We start from the raw sequence: 22355 nt of genomic DNA, 5'->3' as shown, positions 1-22355 counted from the left end.
TTGTTCTAGTCTGTCTTTTGAACGTACAAGTAAATGTCTTGTTTTTAGTGTGAGGTTTAACTGTTGTGTTTATTTTGTGTCATTGTGAAGTTTTTTGTACCTGAAAATCAGATATCCCGGCCCCCCAGACACATTTTTTCCTCTAAATCTGTTCCCCAGGTCAAAATAATTGCCGAGTGTGACCGTGTGTGACCGTGTGTCTTGGCTACCACTCTTTACCGCATCTCTCCATGAACCCCGATACAAACATCCGACCAGGAGCGTTGGGCTGCAGTGCATTGTGGGTAGGCGAGTCTTGTACATGATCATGTTCATTTGCAAAATAAACCAGAGAGCACAACTCAGCTTTGATACAAAATGAAAGTAAAAGTCATGTTGGAATATTTTAAAAAACTCAGCTCGGATTAATTACTGTTCTCTTGGTAGTGGAGAAGAAGTGGGGGCTAGGGGCAAAGGTGGTCTTTGATCCATCTTTGACACGGCAGAAAGGGGCTGGGAGAGGTTAGACCGAGGAGGCATGGGTTTTTTTTTTTTTTACTACAGCCGACGAGGCACATATGTTTTTCAAATTAGACTGTGTCGTATTTTGGGGGAATCAAACAAACATTACAAAGAGGTTTTAGGACCAGACCATCCATTGGATTCGATACAATTATCTTATTCAGGAATTACATTTGTTTTTGAAAAAGTTATCAGTAATCTGGAAATACGTGTTATTTATTGGAATTGTAGATTGAAAAAAGAAATAATCAAAAGCCATACATCATGAAACAGGCAACAGAAGTACAACAAATCAAAGTTGAAATAAATATTACATACGCAGAGGCATTTAAAGTAAGAAATCAAGAAAGTGTAGAAAAGAACAGAAGTGTGAATAGTTCAAGAAATAAAAAAAAACAAGAGGCAACAAATACAGGAATTTCCACGGACAAACTACTAGATTGAGATATGATATATACGGATGCATCAAAAACTATAAAAAAAAAATTAAAGGTAAGAGCTGCAGCAGTTATCACACAAGGAAACATAGTATTAAATAAAATAATCAGTGATAAACTATCTGTTTTTACGGGGGAATTGGTAGCAATTTATATGGCAGTTAACTGGATAGAGGAAAACAAAGCAAGGAAAGTAGTTGTGTGCTCAGACTCCAGCAGTGCATTGATGAGCATAAAAAAACATAGCATCAGAAACAAGACAAGATTTAGTTTATGAAATAGTTCAGGCAATCTACAGAATAAATAAAGCGGGAGGTGTGGTAACATTTCTTTGGGTTCCTTGGAAGAGATAGTAGGATGGAATTCACAACACATAGGATATATAAAGCATTATACACGTATTTAAAAAACATTGGGTTAAATAAAAGAATATAGAGTAGGGATCCATCTTGTTCCACACTCCATTTCAGGAGGTGACGCTAATGCACACCTGAAGGTTGCTTGCCGGAAACAACCGCCCACCTCCGGAATCAGTCCCCGCCCATTACCCTTAGGCGCGAAATTCATTTGAGCGGAAGACAGAGGAGTGAGAGGAGTTCTTTAAAACCGCGGAGAATCTTAAAAAGCTTACAGAAAGTAAGAAAAACTTACGGCGGGGGCATGTCGGACATCCGCCGTTGTTTTCGATGATATTGTCCCGGACCAAGGTTTCGATGTCTGGGTTCTTTGGCGCAATCAAGCCTTCTCCTCTGCCTGGAATGGCCGACTCTCTTCGACGCCCGTTGACGGACCGGCCAGCGTTAACGGGGACCAGCGAGCCGGAGATAAAAATTGAAAATCTGTAAGTAAATATATGTATTGTATACCGCATGTTTTTTTCTTGTAAAATGAGAATCATTTGACTCACCAGACTGCGATTGTGTTAAAACGATCGCGTTAGGATCTTACGGCAATTCCTCTATGAAACAAAATAATGAATACACATAATATTAAATAATTCGAAGGTTTAAACACACCTCGATAATCATCTTCCAAGTTTGTAAGATCGTTTAAACAAAGTTCTTCGTCTTTCACTTCGTCGTCATCGACTGGTAAAAAAAAAGAAAAGTATTACAACGTCGTACACGTGCAATGCTTTTAACGTTTAAATGCTTAAAAGGAGTTAAACCATTGTCTAATAACGTGGTAAAGCACAGGTAATGGTGTGTGTGTGTGTGTGTGTGTGTGTGTGTATGTGTGTGTGTGTGCGTGTGTGTGCGTGCGTGTGTGCGTGTCCACATCTTCCCACGTAACATTCCCAGCCATCAATACATCGAAGCAGGGTCAAACATATGGTTAACCTTAACCTAATTAGTTCCTCCCAATCGTTTAAATGTTTTCGTGAGGTCTGGAAGTTGTTTCAAACGATCGTAAACATTTAAACTGTCAAATGGCTGGTCAGATGCTGATCAGATGACATTCTCAAGCTTCGGTGTGCGACGATCATAAACATTTAAACTGTCAAATGGCTGGTCAGATGCTGATCAGATGACATTCTCAAGCTTCCTTAAAACCTGACCTCAACCTGAACCCTCCTTTGTTCCCTCTTAACCAATCCCTCTTCAGGTCTTAAACCCACCCTTTTCCTGGTTAAAACTCCACCATCTTCCTGGTTAAAACTCCACCCTTTCCTGGTTAAATCACTCCCTCTTCAGGTCTTAAACCCACCCTCTTCCTGGTTAAAACTTCACCCTCTTCCTGGTTAAATAACTCCCTCTTCAGGTCTTAACTCCACCCTCTTCCTGGTTAAACCACTCTCACTTAAGGTCTTAACTCCACCCTCTTCCTGGTTAAAACTCCACCCTCTTCCTGGTTAAACCAATCCCACCTCAGGTCTTAACTCCACCCTCTTCCGGGGTAAGCCACACCCACTTGACCTTGACCCTTGAACTTGACCTTTGACCTTTGAACTTGACCCCTCATAAATCGTTGATATATAACCCCTCATAAATCATTGATTTATGACCCCCCATGAATAATTTTTTAACAGAAGGTGTCCCCTTAAATTATCTCTGATGTTTGCTTGTCCCCTTGAAAACACCATGTTATCCTGTCCTCGTTAGTATAGTGGACAGTATCTCCGCCTGTCACGCGGAAGACCAGGGTTCGATTCCCTGACGGGGAGATGGTTCAGGTACCTCTAATTTTCTTCAATTACCATCTTGTTGAAATTTGAGAAGTGACCAAATTATCATTCTCCGAATGTTTAATGTGTGGACTCGGCGTTGCTGCACAGCCCTATAGAAATCAAACACAGTATTTTACTAATGTTTGTTCCACCCTTCTAAATTAGGACGCAAAAGCAAGTCTTCAAAAAGGGAAAATCGTTTGTCAGAGTCAATGCGTCAAATAAAAGGTTAGGGATGCAGCAGCTGACGACCTCGACATAGCATTAGAAAAATCAACCTTTGTAGAATTAGAAAAGTCCTTAGGCGAAGCCCTATATGGTCTTATTTACTACAACACATCTAACCACCGATGAGCAAACACTGACAACAGTTTAATTACACATATACACATACACCAATGGTTAGCCTAAAGTCAGATGGTACGGAAAACAGCTTGAATACAACCACAGACAGTCTATGTTGGTCACCTTCAAATATCATATTGAGAAAGTTAAAGCTAAGGTTGGATTTGGAAACAGCATCCTAAAAAACTGTACAATACCAGCCGGGGAACATATTCTGCCACTATCCGAGCAACTGAACTCGCCTTATGAATCAAAAGAGCCAAAAGTGCCTCATGTCATGTTGCAATCACGTTGAGTCATCTTGCCGAAATCAATCCTGGCCTAAACACTGCCTGCGAGGCTCTAACTGGGTGTTTGAAATCAATTAGAACCTACAATCTCTATCTGCTGTTAGGCATTGATCCTCCGTATTATCGGACGTCAGAGGAAAAGTTCAAACAAGAAACTGACCCTCGTCTCGCTCTGTTTGACCGAGAACCTGCAACGAAGAGATTAAAATCAAGGCAAATTTCCTCCGTCCTGGACAAGCCCTGACTGACAGCCATCACCGCAACAGGTTGGCCCTCTGCTAAAGCCGCAGGGAAAATGCCTCACACAACTAAACAAATCTCTTCTGCCCGGCTCCAAAGAAGTGTGGCGTTTTGGTCCTACCTCAATTGCCCAAGATCTGAGAAACGGAACGTTGCAAGGTATCCATGTAGAAATGAGGCTATGAGGATGTTCTACAGCATGTTAGTGTGGAGGAGTGCAGATGATGTGTCATTTGTTAGTCTGCTCTCTCCTGCCTGTGCAATTCAACCAACAAGATCTGGATGCCGCCAGTGACTCGGCTCCGGTGTGGGGTGAACTGGAAAGGTGTCGTGCCGTGGAACTCGAAGAGAACAAGAAAGAGGAAAGCTGGGAATCTCAGGCACCTTCTTTTGGACATATTGGAGCAATGTCCACATTGCCTTTATGGAAAATGTCAACCATAATGCTTTGTATATCATGAGCATAAAACATGGAAGTCACATAAGTTTTATAGAAATTGCCTGCTATGAGAACGGAATGGATAGCTTTCCCTGACCGGGAATCGAATTCGGGGCGCGGCGGTGAAAGTGCCGAATCCTAGCCACTAGACCACCAGGGAACTGATCATTTATTCAGACACTTGTATCCTGCATGGTTACTTGACAAATGTGTGAAGCACCCATTGCATTCATGTACCATGTCAGAAATGTGAATTGTATTTTTTGAACCGGGGTAACTTCTGTGTCTCAGTGAAGTGATAACCACTACACTATGGAAACTGCTGCGTGAATTTGTACTTGGATGTGTAAAAATTGTACAATAGTAACAATAACGAACAGACTTTCTTTCCTCATGTCTTCTTAGTGTAGTCCTTGTTGAGGACAAGGTTGTTGTTTCTACACAATGTCACCAGACAGGCTAACTCCCTCCTGTAAGTCGCTCTGCGCCGGCCACTGATACATCCTATCACTGCGGTGTCATCAGAATACAGAAACAGATAAAAGTGGACTGAATGTCTTAAGTAGGGGCGGTGATCTTCAAACGACATGTTGATAAACACACAACCACGTCCACCTTTTATCTTTTCCAGAGGCTGCTGGCGGGCCTTAAAACTGTGCTGCTTGTGTTTTTTTCTCATTGCATACCTGGCATGGAAAACTCCAAAGCTAACGTTTGGGCCCTATTTTTGAAAGCTTTCCAAATGAGGCCAAGAGTCTTATTGCCTCAGTCAGGGAAGATACAAATGCGTTACCAGCAAAAGATGGCAGTGGTGGGATTTGAACCCACGCCTCCCGAGATACCGGAGCCTTAATCCAGCGCCTTAAACCGCTCGGCCACACTAACCTTATTCCAAGATTTCCCAGGATCAAATTGTCGGCATTATGAGATAGGAGAAATGTGACATGGCAACACTTTGGCTGCGGTGTGACAGGCAAAAGCCAAGGATGTTTGCTTGTCCCCTGGAAAACACGATGTTATGCATTCCTCGTTAGTATAGTGGACAGTATCTCCGCCTGTCACGCGGAAGACCAGGGTTCATTTCCCTGACGGGGAGATGGTTCAGGTACCTCTAATTTTCTTCAATTACCATCTTGTTGAAATTTGAGAAGTGACCAAAGTATCATTCTCCGAATGTTGTGATGTGTGGACTTGGCGTTGCTGCACAGCCCTATAGATATCAAACACAGTATTTTACAACAACACAACTAACCACCGATGAGCAAACACTGACAACAGTTTAATTACACATATACACATACACCAATGGTTAGCCTAAAGTCAGATGGTACGGAAAACAGCTTGAATACAACCACAGACAGTCTATGTTGGTCACCTTCAAATATCATATTGAGAAAGTTAAAGCTAAGGTTGGATTTGGAAACAGCTTCCCAACGTGTCCTGGGTGTTCCCCGTGGCCTCCTACCGGTTGGACGTGCCCTAAACACCTCCCTAGGGAGGCGTTCGGGTGGCATAATAATCTAGGAGGGGAAATTATTATTTTCAGCACGATCCCATTCAAGATCAGACAAACATTACAGGGAGACAGAACAGGATCGCTGACGGCAACCCTTACAAAAAAGGTGAAAAACAGTTAAACGCTGGGGAGGGGCGAGTGGTGAGAAGAAAAAAAATCAGTCTAAACCTGGTCCGGACTGAGGCCAAGGGAAAAAAACCTCATAGCCATAGCACACATAAACATGTGTGTAAGAGGGAAACATTAAAGGACTTTAAAGACATTAAAACTGCAGATCTGATGCAACCAGCCACTTCACACAGCAACAAAAGTCAAATCAATCAATCCATTTTCACTTATAAAGCCCTAAATCACAAATTTCTCAAAGGGCTGCACAAGCCACAGCTACATCCTTGGTTCGGATCCCACATCAGGGCAAGGAAAAACTAAAACCGGTGGGATGACAATGAGAAACCTTAAAGATGAGAACCTCCCCCGTTCCCAGGGCGACCGGTGTCATGGATGTCGAGTGGTTCTAGCATAATATTGTGAAAGTCCAGTCCATAGAGGATCTAGCATAATAGTGAGAGTCCAGTCCATAGTGGGGCCAGCAGGGGACCATTCCGAGCAGAGACGGGTCAGCAGCGCAGAGATGTCCCCAACCGATGCACAGGCGAGCGGTCTACCCCGGGTCCGGACTCTGGACACTCAGCACTTCATCCATGGTCACCGGACCTGTGCCTCCCCTCCACGAGGGAGAGGGGGGCAGAGCAGAAAAGGACAGAAACGGCAGATCAACTGGTCTAAAAAGGGGGTCTATTTAAAGGCTAGAGTATACAAATGAGTTTTAAGATGGGACTTAAATGCTTCTACTGAGGTAGCGTCTCTAATTGTTACCGGGAGTACTGGAAACAAACGGAAAACAACAACAAAAGTAGACAAAAACATATACACTGTGGTGGCCTCTGCGGTGTTCCATGCCATTGTCCGCTGGGGTGGGGGGGACCATGGCCAGAGACAGCAGGAGCAGACCCAACAAAGCAACCAAGAGAGCAGACTCCACTCTCGCTCGGTGTCCTGTCCGCATGGATGAGCGAGGGTACGTCTAAGAAGACCGAGGTATCCGATACTTGCTCATTCAGCAATGACGGTGTGAAGCTTGTCTGTCCCGGCTCTCTACGCCAGCTCCGCAGCTCCTGTCTCTTCATCTGCATCTCCTCCAGTCTCTCTAAACGGACTCTGGTGGGGCAGAAACCCAGCAGCTGGTCTCCATGGCCAAAAGTGTCCCGGGAGGCAGATCTAGAAGCTCACAAAAAAAGCACCACAGAAGTCACCAAAGCGCCACCCCTTGTCACACAGTCCTAGTCCCAAAGGGTCCTGAACAGGGTCGGTTCTAGGCATGCTTATATGAGGGGGCAGTCAGAAATGTGAAGGGGGCATCATGTGTACACATCATGCTCCAGCACTTTTTTTCCTGTGCTTATAGTAACGATGCTTTCTTCATTGAAATGGGTCTTTAGCTATGTGTCCAACCCCAACCTGGAGTAGTGGATTGCACTTTGTCAGGCCTCTACCTTCAGACCTGTCCAACTTGGGTGTCCCACCTGAAGACTAAGCTCCTGCTGGTATAGCTCTTACGGTCACTGAGGCACGCAAACCCCCTGACCACAATAAGGTGGCAATCCCTCGGGGGGGGGGGGAACTGAAAAATAAAAATAAATGAATAAAATAAAATAAAATAAAACATCCTTTATCCAGATTTTATCAACCAACCACGTAACATTTATCCTAACTGGATGGCCTAACTCTCAAATCAATTTTGACCCAAAGTAGGACTTCACACACTACAGTCAATATTTACAAAACTGAAAGGTAAATTGAATAATGTGATAAAAAAAAGAATCTCAAAGTGATTTATAAAACAGAACGTGGGCACTCATCTGGGCACAAAATTCATTCACTCCAATGTATGTGTGGTGCCCACTTGCTTGTAAATTGATGAAAACGGCTGTGTGTTTGTTTGTAGGTGTCTTGGTCATATCAAATGAAACTTATAATTTGTTTATTACAAAATATAGATTGAAACATTAAAGGTTGACTATGTAGAATTACAAGAAAAACAACAGAAAAAGAATTCCAGCAGTCGATTGCCAGACCGTTGCTAAGTAAGACAGGCCGTTGCTAGGGACTCCGCTCTGAACAGAGGACAGCAGAGGAGGACTGCTAAGCAGGATATATACCTTATGTTTAATTTTTACTGTCATTAACAGCATCATAAATGACTTGTAGCTTGTTACAGGGACAGTGGAGGCTCTCTGCCTTCCAAACCACTGCTGCTCAGAGCCTCCGTTGTCACTGCTCTCGTCAAGTTGTAAAAAAAAAAAAAAAAAAAAAAAGGAACTCCGTAGCACCGAAAGTCCGCGACGATAAACGTGTTTATGACAGAGAAGACTACACAAATACACCCATCCTAACAAGTATATGATAAATGTAGACAACTTTTCCTTTTCTTTTATTTTCATACTGCAACAGTGATTGGATGTTTACTGAGGGCTGAGGGGTGTGTGCGGGTGTGTGTGTGCTGCGCAGCCTGTGGAATGTTGAATACACACACAGCGGAGGGAGGGATGAGAGGGAAGCCGACACTAATATATCGTGTGTCTCCCTTTTTCGGCGGATTTTTCCGCTAGTGCAGATACTTTTGTCTACTTGTAATGTAGTAATTTTGTGAGTTTATTCAAATTTGCTTTCTCAAATTTTGATTCGAGGGGGCAAGACATTTATTTAAGGGGGCTCTGCCCCCTCTTGCCCCTGCATAGAGCCGGCCATGGTCCTGAACCAAAAGCCCCCAAAAAAACCCACATGAAAACAAGAGGGAAACATATTTGTGACTCGATATACGTGGTTGCCATTTCGAGTTAGAGGTGATATCTTTTTAGAACGACACAATACAAAATGATTCATTGTTTTTACGATTGCACTTGCTTCACAAATAATGTTAGAAAGTGAAATGCAAGCTGTGACGTAAAACCAACCTTGCATGTGGCCTTTTGTTTCTGGAGTTAAGACTGACAATAATGCCGGTTTGCTCATTTTTAGGCTTACATAAAGATTAAGAAAATTTAAATTTGGGATGCATTTGCGACATAAAGGCACTACTTTGCCCCTGGCAGTTTTGTGTTTAAACTTAGAATTAGACACACTTTATTGTTCCACATTGTAGCTTAGTTACAAAGGATGGAAAGGATAATAATGCAGGTATACAGTAGACTAAAAATGTACCACAGAAGCAATATAAAATATAACATATATGTAATATTGACATATTATATATACTCTATACCAGGGGTCACCAACCTTTTTGAAACCAAGAGCTACTTCTTGGGTACTGATTAATGCGAAGGGCTACCAGTTTGATACACACTTAAATAAATTACCAGAAATCGCCAATTTGCTCAATTTACCTTTAATAAATATTTCTATATATATATATATATATATATATATATATATAAAGGGTATTTCTGTCTGTCATTCCGTCGTACATTTTTTTTCCTTTTACGGAAGTTTTTTTGTAGAGAATAAATTATGAAAAAAATACTTAATTGAACGTTTTAAGAGGAGAAAAGACGAAAAAAAAAAAAAAAAAAAATTGAAGCATAGTTTATCTTCAATTCCGACTCTTTAAAATTCAAAATTGAACCGACAAAAATTAATAGAAAAACTAGCTAATTCGAATCTTTTTGAAAAAAATAAAAAAATAATTTATGGAACATCATTAGTAATTTTTTCCTGATTAAGATTAATTTTACAATTTTGATGACATGTTTTAAATAGGTTAAAATCCAATCTGCACTTTGTTAGAATATATAACAAATTGGACCAAGCTATATTTCTAACAAAGACAAATCATTATTTTTTTCTAGATTTTACAGAACAAAAATTTTCAAAGAAATTCAAAAGACTTTGAAATAAGATTTACATTTGTTTCTACAGATTTTTTAGATTTGCCAGAATATTTTTGGGGAATTTTAATCATAATAAGTTCGAAGAAATATTTCACAAATATACTTCGGCGAAAAAACAGAAGCTAAAATGAAGAATTAAATTAAAATGTATTTATTATTCTTTACAATAAAAACAAATAAAAATACTTGAACATTGATTTAAATTGTCAGGAAAGAAGAGGAAGGAATTTAAAAGGTAAAAAGGTTTTTGTGTTTAAAAATCCTAAAATCATTTTTAAGGTTGTATTTTTTCCCTAAAATTGTCTTTCTGAAAGTTATAAGAAGCAAAGTAAGAAAATAAACACATTTATTTATACAAGTGAAGACCAAGTCTTTAAACACAATAAGCGGATATGGGATTTTCCAGAATCATCCTAGTAAATGTGTCTAATAACATCTGAATTGCTCCCACTGCCGTCCCTTTTTTTGTTTTTTTTTCTAGTGCTTCACTCTAACTTTCCTCATCCACGAATCTTTCATCCTCGCTCAAATTAATGGGGAAAGCATCGCTTTCTCGGTCCGAATCGCTCTTGCTGCTGGTGGCTATGATTATAAACAATTTGAGTATGTGAGGAGCCCTACAACCCGTGACGTCACGCGCACATCGTCTGCTACTTCCGGTACAGGCAAGGTTTTTTTACTAGCGACCAAAAGTTGCGAACTTTATCGTGGATGTTCTCTACTAAATCCTTTCAGCAAAAATATGGCAATATTGCGAAATTATCAAGTATGACACATAGAATGGACCTGCTATCCCCGTTTGAATAAGAAAATCTCATTTCAGTAGGCCTTTAAGACCCCACAGAGGAGCCTCCACTGCCGGATGCACTTTAACTGTCAGGCTTTCCACTGACAGTTTGTTTGTGTTTTAGTTTTTTTCCTCTGCATTTGTCTTTGTTCCCTCTGTGTTTAGTATTTCCTGTTATTAGTTCCTGTCAGCGCTCTTATTTTGTTGGTTTCCTGGGTTTCTCCCTGATTGTTTTTTTTCCCTCAGCTGTGGCTGATTGGGACCTGGCCACACCTGTTGTCAATCAGCCTAATTCTATTTGGTTCTGTTTTTGTCCTCCAGTCAGGGCTGGATTGTTGTCATGTCGATGTCGCTCTTGTGTCGTTGCTACCTGTCGTGATTTGTTGATGTCATCATTACAGCTACTACCTGTTGTGCTACTATTTGCCCTTGTTGTGGTAGCAGTAAGCTGTTCCTGTTAGCTATTTGTAGTTTGTTTTCTCCTAGCTTTTTGGTTTCGTGTTTTCTTGTTAGCCATTAGCTGTTTCCAGTTTTTCTGTTTCCTGCTAGATACCTGTTTGCTTCCACGCTAGGCCTTTTTGTTTGTTATCCGCTCATGTGCGCGCTTTTGGTTTGAACCCTTTCTTCGGTTTTGTTCTAGTATCTTAAATTATGTTTTCTCACTCCATGCCTGCCTCCATTTCTGCATCTTGGGGTTCGTCACAAACAAACTCTGACATTAACGTTGTCACAACTTGGCTTGGACATGGATTTTTTGTGCTCCTTGGACGCAGCGGGATTACAGGACGAGCCAGGCGTGAATTCAGGTACATGTTTTTTATTTATACTCAAAATACAATAAATAAGGCAAAACAAAAAGCGCGCTCGATGGCGGATAATAATTTATACTAAAACTTAGAACGAAAACAGCACAATGGCATGACTATATACAAACAAAACAAAACTAGCACTGTGGCATAAATACAAAAACTTACACGGCATGGAACTATGGACAAGGACATGAAGGAGGTGCAGCATGGGTAGGGTGCGTGCGCATGTGAAGATCCCAGAATGATGAACAGAAAGAAAATTACTTAAATACTGACTGTGATAATCAGGAACCGGTGTGGGACTGAGGGCAGGGGCATGACAAGGTGGGAACTAATGCGTTGGCATGGAAACAAACAAAACCAGGAAGTGAAAAACGTGACTGAATGTCCAAAATCAAAACATAACATAACATGACAATACAAAACATGGTCCATAGCTGTGACAGAGCCCCCCCCCCGTTAAAGACAGCTTCCAGATGTCCAAAAATAAAACCCCAAAAGAAAACTAGGATCAAAAGTAATGGGAGGGTGGGAGGGGGACATGGCGGTGGATCGCCAAACAACGTGCCCCCGTATCCATCGGGGCAGAGTCAGGTGGCGGCGACGCGTCGAGGACCGAGGTGGACGACCCGAGAACGGCCATATCTGTGGCCAAACCCCTTGGCGTGGCGGACGACCACGTGGAGACCACAACTGTGGCTGACGAGGAGGGCGTGGCGAACGACCACGTAGTGGCCACAACTGTGGCCGACGCGGAGGTCGGCACCCTTGGCGTGGCGGACAACCACGTATTAGCCACATCCGTGGCTGACAAGGAGGCGGACGCGTCGTCATCGTGGCAGGCGATGTAGTTCGTCGTGGACTTGGGTTTGGCGGTCGGCGTGGACTTGGGCTTGACGGTCGGCGTGGACTTGGGCTTGACGGTCGGCGTGGACTTGGGCTTGGCAGTCGACTTGGGTTTGGCGGTCGACTTGGGCTTGCCGGTCGACTTGGGCTTGGCGGTCGACTTGGGCTTGGCGGTCGACTTGGGCTTGGCGGTCGACTTGGGCTTGGCGGTCGACTTGGACGTGGAGCTGCCACTGGCGGCGCTTGGCGATGTGGAGCTGCCACTGGCGGCGCTTGGCTACGTGGAGCTGCCACTGGCGCCGCTTGGCTACGTGGAGCTGCCACTGGCGCCGCTTGGCTACGTGGAGCTGCCACTGGCGCCGCTTGGCTACGTGGAGCTGCCACTGGCGCCGCTTGGCTACGTGGAGCTGCCACTGGCGGCGCTTGGCTACGTGGAGCTGCCACTGGCGGCGCTTGGCTACGTGGAGCTGCCACTGGCGGCGCTTGGCTACGTGGAGCTGCCACTGGCGGCGCTTGGCTACGTGGAGCTGATACTGGCGGCGCTTGGGTACGTGGAGCTGACACTGGCGGCGCTTGGCTACGTGGAGCTTCCACTAGCGGCGCTTGGCTACGTGTGGACTTGGACTTTGGCGTGGACTTGGACGTTGGCGTGGACTTGGACGTTGACGTTGACGTTGACATGGAGGTTGACGTGGAATTGGACTTGGAGGTTGACGTGGACTTGGAGGTTGACGTTTACTTGATCTTGGAGGTTGACTTGACGCAGGTGGCCTCGCTGGAAGCTGCAGGTTAGCAGGCCAAAAGACTGGTGGTGGAGGACGTGCTGGTCGCTGTGGCTTGGCACCGCACTGAGCAGAACCAACCAAACAACCCCAAGCGCTCGATGGCGGATAGTAATTTATACTAAAACTTGGAACAAAAACAGCACAATGGCATGACTATATACAAACAAAACAAAACTAGCACTGTGGCATAAATACAAAAACTTACACGGCATGGAACTATGGACAAGGACATGAAGGAGGTGCAGCATGGGTAGGGTGCGTGCGCATGTGAAGATCCCAGAATGATGAACAGAAAGAAAATTACTTAAATACTGGCTGTGATAATCAGGAACCGGTGTGGGACTGAGGGTAGGGGCGTGACAAGGTGGGAACTAATGCGTTGGCATGGAAACAAACAAAACCAGGAAGTGAAAAACGTGACTGAATGTCCAAAATCAAAACATAACATGACAAAACAAAACATGGTCCATAGGTGTGACAAACGTCATGCCCAGGACTCTGCTTGATGGGAGTCAATGGCGCCCCCGTGTGTCTTATTTTGGAATGACAAAAGAGTGAAAGTGGTTGAAATTGTGGCGACAACGCTCCCTGATTTTTTTTTTTTTAAATCTACCCTTTTTTCATTTTTATATTGTTTTATTTTAGTATGTAAGTTAGTCATATTGTATAAAACATTTAAATATCACGTTACAGCAGCTCGGTCGTGGAATATTGCGAGACCAGGAAGTGACAGATCCAAGTATTTTGGCACAGATCAGGCCGTGCCATGCATTTCTGAAGTGGTGAACTAACTGTTGCTACATTTGAACCATGATGCTACTGTAGTGTGTGTTTTTATTTTTATTTTTATTTCATCCGGGCAGGCCTCGCTTTGAAAAGTACGCCAAACGTGCTGTACTTTTGGGCAGCATCCTGGGCGTCGTCATCCCTCTCATCTTCTGCGTGGGTCTGGTCGCCTGCTTTGTGGCTCCCTGCTGCTTCTTCTACAAGAAGTGCAGAAAAGGCCGCAATTCGCAGCGTCAAAGTGAGACGCCACCTGATGTCAACGCTGTCGTCGCTGGTTTTTTCTCACTGGAAATATCACGTTTGTCTTTTAAGATGTGCCGACACCACCTTTGTCGCTGTACCCCATCAGCCGCCCCCTCCGGCACAGCATTACCCGCCGTCTCAGCCGGGCTACCAGGCCGTGCCTCTGCAGCCTGGTTACGGCATTCCCGCAGCACCACCACCTCCACCATACGTTGAAGCTGGTCAGTTCTTTTCGACAATCTTATTTTTGTTTTTTTGTACATCTTATATAGCAACTGCTGGAAGAACTGCAAACATTGCAAGTTATATTCAAAGCAGAACTGCTCTTTTGGGAGAATTTAGCCCATTGTTCACAATCCTTATCACAGACCAGATGGCAATAGTTGTTTTTTTTGCATTCTAATTTGTAATAATCAGCTAGCAATCCAGCTAATGGGATCAATTCATTCTGCCTCTAAATCACTTTAAAAATGCTTCATTTGAAGCTAAAAAGCTAGCATAAAATGTTAGCATGCTAATGTTAGCTTATCATATTGAGAAGTAGGTACTTGCAAGATGTCCTAAACAAATACGTTTTGGTTTAAATACATTCAAATTATCTAGGATGCTAGCATAAAATGTTAGCATGCTAATGTTAGCTTATCATATTGAGAAGTAGGTATACTTGCAAGATGTCCTAAACAAATAAGTTTTGGTTTAAACATATTAAAATTATCTTGGATGCTAGCATACAAAGTTAGCATGATAACCGAGGAAAATCTTTATCATATCATAGATAGGTGATTTCCCCTCAGGAATTAATACATTTTTTTTGATTCTGATACATTTACGTCCCGTAAACTGCATAATTACCTAGATGTAGCGACATTGTTACTGAATAAGCGAACGCCAAGGAGCTGTTTTTTTAGCCTGGTAACACATTGCCATACCACGGCATTCGCCGTAAACTAGCTTCTGTCAGCAACTGAATCGCTTTTGAGTTTTCCTTATCACAGACAAGAAGACAAAAGTTAGTTTTTTTTTTAATTCTAATTCGTAATAATTGGCCAATGGGATCAATTCATTCTGCCTCTAAGTTACTTTAAAAATACATCCAAAAGCCATAAACAATACTTCATTTGAAGCTAAAAAGCTAGCATAAAATGTTACCATGCTAATGTTTGCTTATCATATTGAGAAATTAGTATACCTGCAAGATGGAGACATGTCCTAACCAAATAAGTTTTGGTTTAAACATATTAAAATTATCTTGGATGCTAGCATACAAAGTTAGCATGCTAATGTTAGCATGATAACAGGGGAAAATCTTTATCATATCATAGATGGATGATTTCCCCTCAGGGATTAATAAAGTATTTTTGATTCTGATACATTTACGTCCCGTAAACTGCAGAATTACCTAGATGTAGCGACATTGTTACTGAATAAGCGAACGCCAAGGAGCTGTTTTTTTTAACCTGGTAACACATTGCCATACCACTGCATTAGCCGTAAACTAGCTTCTGTCAGTAACTGAATCGCTTTTGAGTTTTCCTTATCACAGACAAGAAGACAAAAATTTGGTTTTTTTACATTCTAATTTGTAATAATTGGCTAATGGGATCAATTCATTCTACCTCTAAGTTACTTTAAAAATACATCCAAAAGCCATAAACAATACTTTATTTGAAGCTAAAAAGCTAGCATAAAATGTTACCATGCTAATGTTTGCTTATCATATTGAGAAATTAGTATACCTGCAAGATGGAGACATGTCCTAACCAAATAAGTTTTGGTTTAAACATATTAAATTATCTTGGATGCTAGCATACAAAGTTAGCATGATAACAGGGGAAAATCTTTATCATATCATAGATGGATGATTTCCCCTCGGGGATTAATAAAGTATTTTTGATTCTGATACATTTACGTCCCGTAAACTGCATAATTACCTAGATGTAGCGACATTGTTACTGAATAAGCGAACGCCAAGGAGTTGTGTTTTTTAGCCTGGTAACACATTGCCATACCACGGCATTAGCCGTAAACTAGCTTCTGTCAGCAACTGAATCGCTTTTGAGTTTTCCTTATCACAGAGAAGAAGACAAAAATTTGTTTTTTTTACATTCTAATTTGTAATAATTGGCTAATGGGATCAATTCATTCTGCCTCTAAGTTACTTTAAAAATACATCCAAAAGCCATAAACAATACTTTATTTGAAGCTAAAAAGCTAGCATAAAATGTTAGCATGTTAATGTTTGCTTATCATATTGTATTAATTGTTTTGTCTCCCACAGGGCATCAACTACCTGCTCCGCCTTCTGCTCCTGTTCAGCATCCGCAGCCTCCATACAACCCTGCTTACGGCTTCAACCTCTAACACACGCCAAGAGTTGGACTGCATGCTTTTGTCACCACCCGTGTGGGATCCTTCATGATTACAGCATTAGTTCTGTTTTCTCTTGTTGTATGGTGTACATGTTATTAAAAAACAAAAACGTGGTCAATGAGAGATTTGTTTTTATTAACGCTTTCTCATGCACTCTAAATCATGATTAGCGCCTGATTGGACAGAATAAGGGTTTTGAGGAGCATTGTGTGTCTGTTCATGGATCCTAACATTTGGTGTTAGTCTAGATCAGGGGTCACCAACCTTTTTGAAACAAAGAGCTACTTCTTGGGTACTGATTAATGCGAAGGGCTACCAGTTTGATACACACTTAAATAAACTGCCAGAAATAGCCAATTTGCTCAATTCACCTTTAATAAATAAATCATATATATATATATATGAAAAATGGGTATTTCTGTTTGTCATTCCGTCGTACATTTTTTTTCCTTTTACGGAAGGTTTTTTGTAGAGAATAAATAATGAAAAAAACACTTAATTGAACGATTTAAAAGAGGAAAAAAACACGAAAAAAATGAAAATTTGATTTGGAAACAGTTTATCTTCAATTTCGACTCTTTAAAATTCAAAATTCAACCCAAAAAAATGAAGAGAATAACTAGAAAAAAAACTATCTAATTAAAATCTTTTTGAAAAAATTAAAAAGAGAATTTATGCAACATCATTAGCAATTTTTCCTGAGTAAGGTTAGTTTTAGAATTTTGATGACATGTTTCAAATAGGTTAAATTCCAATCTGCGTTTTGTTGGAATATATAACAAATTGGACCTAGCTATATGTCTAACAAAGAAAAATCATTATTTCTTCTAGATTTTCCAAAACAAAATTTTTTAAAGAAATTCAAAATACTTTGAAATAAGATTTAAATTTGATTCTACAGATTTTCTACATTTGCCAGAATATTTTTTTTTAATTTTAATTATAAGTTTGAAGATATATTTCACAAATATTCTTTGTTGAAAAAACAGAAGCTAAAATGAAGAATTAAATTAAAATGTATTTATTATTCTTTACAATAAAAAAATATATATATACTTGAGCATTGATTTAAATTGTCAGGAAAGAAGAGGAAGGAATTAAAAAGGTAAAAAGGTATATGTGTTTAAAAATCCTAAAATCATTTTTAAGGTTGTATTTTTTCTCTAAAATTGTCTTTCTTAAAGTCATAAGAAGCAAAGTAAAAAAATAAATGAATTTATTTAAACTAGTGAAGTCCAAGTCTTTATAATATTTTCTTGGATTTTCAAATTCTATTTGAGTTTTTTCTCTCTTAGAATTAAAAATGTCCAGCAAGGCGAGACCAGCTTGCTAGTAAATAAATACAATTTAAAAAATAGAGGCACCTCACTGGTAAGTGCTGCTATTTGAGCTATTTTTAGAACAGGCCAGCGGGCGATTCATCTGGTCCTTACGGACAACCTGGCACCATGTTGGTGACCCCTGGAGTAGATAGTCCTACAACAACACTGTACAAAAGACAGTCCCTGTAACGCTTGTTTTCTTTTTGGGTCATTGGGTTGCTTGAGTGTAGTTCACTTTTACGACACTGGAGGGGGCAATTGACCACCTCATTTCATCAACACTCTCTGAAAGTTTACAGTGAAACTTCGATGTCAATTTTTTAATTGGCAGTGTGCGTCAATACAGGGTGAGTTACTTTATATAAGGTTTAATATCACTTAATATGTGCTTAAATCTGTATTGCAACTCATTTTGTATGTTTTATTGTAGCCTAATGGCTGTTTGGCATCAAGTTCACAAGCTAACTGCTAGCTTAATATCATACCCTGGTTGAGGCCTGTTTGTAGCATTGGACATGTTTGTTAGCCTCAATTTACAATTTAAAATTATTGTTGTGATGGTTTAATATCACTTAATATGTGCTTAAAACTGTATTGCAACTCATTTTGTACGTTTTATTGTAGCCTAATGGCTGTTTGGCATCAAGTTCACAAGCTTACTGTTAGCTTAATATCATACCCTGGTTTGGGTCCTGTTTGTAGCATTGGACATGTTTGTTTGCCTCAATTTACAATTTAGATTTATTCTTGTGATGGTTTAATATCACTTAATATGTGCTTAAAACTGTATTGAAACTAATTTTGTATGTTTTATTGTAGCCTAATGGCTGTTTGGCATCAAGTTCAAAAGCTTACTGTTAGCTTAATATCATACCCTGGTTTGGATCCTGTTTGTAGCATTGGACATGTTTGTTAGCCTCAATTTACAATTTAGAATTATTCTTGTGATGGTTTAATATCACTTAATATGTGCTTAAAACTGTATTGCAACTCATTTTGTACATTTTATTGTAGCCTAATGGCTGTTTGGCATCAAGTTCACAACCTAACTGCTAGCTTAATATCATACCCTGGTTGAGGCCTGTTTGTAGCATTGGACATGTTTGTTAGCCTCAATTTACAATTTTGAATTATTGTTGTGATGGTTTAATATCACTTAATATGTGCTTAAAACTGTATTGCAACTCATTTTGTATGTTTTATTGTAGCCTAATGGCTGTTTGGCATCAAGTTCACAAGCTAACTGCTAGCTTAATATTATACCCTGGTTGAGGCCTGTTTGTAGCATTGGACATGTTTGTTAGCCTCAATTTACAATTTAGAATTATTGTTGTGATGCTATTTACATTATATTACTCCTTACATTACCTAGGGCTGGGATGTTCCAAATCTGTGCATACCAATTGTAGCCCAGAAGAATCAGGGATACATAGGAATCTGGGTATTTGTTCTGTCGTGTTTATGTTGTGTTATAGTGAGGATGTTATCCTGAAATGTGTTTGTCATTCTTGTTTGGTGTGGGTTTACAGTGTGGCGCATATTAGTAAGAGTGTTAAAGTGGTTTATATCACTACCCTCAGTGTGACCTGTATGGTTGTTGAACAAGTATGCCTTGTAGTACCGTGCGCTTTCAGATAGAGGTTGCATCCAAAATGTGACCGGCCGGCCGGCACGCAGATAGCGTGGTGAAAATCCTGACGCTATGACATGTAAAAAAGGATGATAATGGCATTGTCATCACGGCACGCCCTTAAAGTTGATGTCTGAGAGAAAATCGAATAATGTCTACCCGGGAGATTTCTGATAGAGACACTAAAATTTGGAAATCTACTCGACTTCTCTGGGCGGTCGGCAAGTATGCGGACGAGCCACATCAGAGTGGTCATAGAGCCGCGGCTTGCCGACCCCCGTATTAGTAGATTGCACAGTACAGTACATATTCCGTACAACTGACCACAAAATGGTAACACCTGAATAACTTTTTCAACTTGTTTAAGTTGGGGTCCACGTTAATCAATTCATGATTGTACAGTATACCGGTATTAGTATAGTATCGCAAAACTAATGAACCATATTCGGTACTATACCGCCTCTGAAAGGTACCGGTTCTCCACCCTCCTTGCCCACGTCAGGTCATTGCTGATTTTACTAGCCGACGAGCATGTTCGGCAGTGCACACACACAGAGTACTTACTAGCAGACACAGTGTCATACTTGCCAACCCTCCCAATTTTCCCGGGAGAGTTCCAAATTTCAGTGCCCCACCCAAAAATCTCCCGGGGCAACCATTCTCACAAATTTCTCCCGATTTCCACTCGGACAACAATATTGGCGGCGTGCCTTTGGTGTCCTCTCTCACCTGAAACCTTCCCCCTTTGGCGGCCGCATGCTGTCCTCAATCAGGTCCCGTTTCCACAAATATAAACAGCGTGCCGGCCTACTCACATAACATCTATGGCTTTTGGAACTCAGTGCACACACAACAACCTATCTGGATTTGATAAGGAACCGGTTCGATAAGAGCAGTAGTCCCCAACCACCGGGCCGCGGCTTGATTGGTGGTGTCACGCCAAATTTCTTCTCCCTACTAAAACCTTCCCTCCCCATTTACTTCCGGGGTCATGATTAATACGGATGTTTTGTTAAAGCTATATTATAAAATATAACGCTATATTATAAAAATACAGACGTTTTGTTTACGCTGTATTATAAAAAATTTTAAAAAACAATTTACAAACACAAGCTATGGGATGACATAAGAGGAAACGTGACCCTGGAAGTAAATGCGTCATCCCATAGCTTGTGTTTGTAAATTGCTTTTTAATTTTTTTTATAATATAGCGTTAACAAAACGTCTGTATTTTTATAATATAGCGTTATATTTTTATAATATAGCGTTATATTTTTATAATACAGCGTTAACAAAACGTCTGTATTAATCATGACCCCGGAAGTAAATGGGGGGGGGGGGGGGGGGGGGGGGGTGTAGGGTGAAGAAATTTGGCGTGACAGGACCGGGCCGCAGAAGAATTTTTATAAATGTTTTTTTTTTTTTTTTTTTTTTTTTAATTAAATCAACATAAAACACACAAGATACACTTACAATTAGTGTACCAACCCCAAAACCTCCCTTTTTCAGGACCAAAAACAAAAAACAAAAGAAAGGTCTCAAGGTTGGCAAGTATGGAAAGTGTGTAGACAGAAAACGGAGAAGGGACCCATTTTGGCTTAAAAACTAACAATAAAGGTGACGCAATAACACTGTAGACATGGCTAGCTGAAGCCCATCCGCCGTCGGCAGTTTTTTAGCTGCTTCTAAATCACTAATCCTCGCCTCCTTGGCGACAAATAAAGTAAGTTTATAACAAGTACCATTATCACTGCAGGATGAGGAATAGCTAAACATGCTTCACTACACACCGTAGCTCACCGGCGTCAAAATGTAAACAAACGCCATAGGTGGATCGACACCCAACATCCATGATACCAAATACAATAGCGTATATATTCAATACTACGATGATTACGTCGATATTTTTTGGCATCACAACATCTTTCGTTTTAAAAAATATTCATATCATGTTTAAAAACTCAGGAAATATGTCCCTGGACACATGAGGATTTTGAATATGACCAATGTATGATCCTGTAACGACTTGGTATCGGATTGATACCCAAATTTGTGGTATCATCCAAAACTAATGTAAAGTATCAAACAACAGAAGAACAAGTGATTATTACATTTTAACAGAAGTGTAGATAGAACATGTTAAAAGAGAAAGTAAGCAGATATTAGCAGTAAATGAACAAGTAGATAAGGAATTTTCTACTACTTGTCCTTAGTAATTTTGACAAAATAATAGAATGATAAATGTCCCAATATGTTACTGCATATGTCAGCAGCTAAATTAGGAGCTTTTGTTTGCTTACTTACTACTAAAAGATAAGTTGTCCTGTATGTTCACTGTTGCAAGTAAGTGTGATACCATGTCTAAATGTGTGCCATGCTATGTGAGGTTTTTTCCTTGGACTCAGTCTGGACCCCTTCTGAGGGTCTAGCCTTAGACTGATATTTTTTTTTACCCCCCCCCCCCCCCTCTCTCTCCCAATGTCACCCTTTTCTCACCTTTTTAAGGAGCGCCGTAAGTGGCTGATCCGTTGGCGGTCTCATCTTGTCCTCCCCTGTAACGTGTGTCTGCTCTTAGCGGGACTTGTACCAAAAATCAATCTCGTTGTACTTGTGCAATGACAATAAAATATCTATTCTATTCTATTCAAGGACAATGTGAGGAACTTGCACGGCTGCAGTTTTTGAGACCCCAAGATGCAGGAACGAACAGACGAACAGGTAAGATGATCTTTATTATCATCAACAGAAAATATGCAGTCTCGCAAATAAACGTTCCACAACATAAAGCAATCTTAGTGCTCAAGACAAGGCATAAATAGAAAACCCTGATTGGCAGCAGATGCGGACCGCCTGCCAATCAACGGCAGGTAAGCAATCAAAGAGTGCTCAGAGACA

The 22355-nt window shown here is 40.8% G+C and overlaps 1 protein-coding gene, 1 long non-coding RNA gene and 2 other non-coding genes across 5 annotated transcripts in view; 3 read left to right on the top strand and 1 right to left on the bottom strand.

The window, feature by feature from the left end:
• LOC133535088 (uncharacterized) overlaps positions 1–16608 on the top strand; it is a 47593-nt gene extending 30985 nt beyond the window's left edge. Inside the window, exons 1-4 of one of the 2 annotated variants that reach the window (XM_061874570.1) lie at positions 11003–11475; positions 13973–14133; positions 14208–14359; positions 16417–16608. In XM_061874570.1, coding sequence (XP_061730554.1) covers positions 11321–11475; positions 13973–14133; positions 14208–14359; positions 16417–16557 — 609 coding nt within the window. In that variant the 5' untranslated portion in view covers positions 11003–11320 and the 3' untranslated portion in view covers positions 16558–16608. Of the gene's footprint in view, positions 1–11002; positions 11476–13972; positions 14134–14207; positions 14360–16416 lie in introns of those variants that run through there. The other variant, XR_009802144.1, reaches the window with a different exon arrangement.
• Positions 3031–3102, top strand: trnad-guc (transfer RNA aspartic acid (anticodon GUC)). The gene has a single exon. It is a non-coding gene; the product is annotated as a tRNA-Asp (tRNA).
• Positions 5223–5305, bottom strand: trnal-aag (transfer RNA leucine (anticodon AAG)). Its single transcript has one exon. It is a non-coding gene; the product is annotated as a tRNA-Leu (tRNA).
• A 1502-nt stretch (positions 16609–18110) lies between the features above and the next one.
• On the top strand, positions 18111–22178 carry LOC133535085 (uncharacterized). The gene is made up of 3 exons (XR_009802143.1): positions 18111–18177; positions 21966–22019; positions 22110–22178. It is a non-coding gene; the product is annotated as an uncharacterized LOC133535085 (long non-coding RNA).
• The last annotated feature ends 177 nt before the right edge of the window (positions 22179–22355 follow it).

Source organism: Nerophis ophidion, linkage group LG02, assembly GCF_033978795.1.
Source record: "Nerophis ophidion isolate RoL-2023_Sa linkage group LG02, RoL_Noph_v1.0, whole genome shotgun sequence".
In the NCBI taxonomy this organism is placed as follows: domain Eukaryota; kingdom Metazoa; phylum Chordata; class Actinopteri; order Syngnathiformes; family Syngnathidae; genus Nerophis; species Nerophis ophidion.
This window is presented reverse-complemented; position numbering and strand designations above follow the sequence as displayed.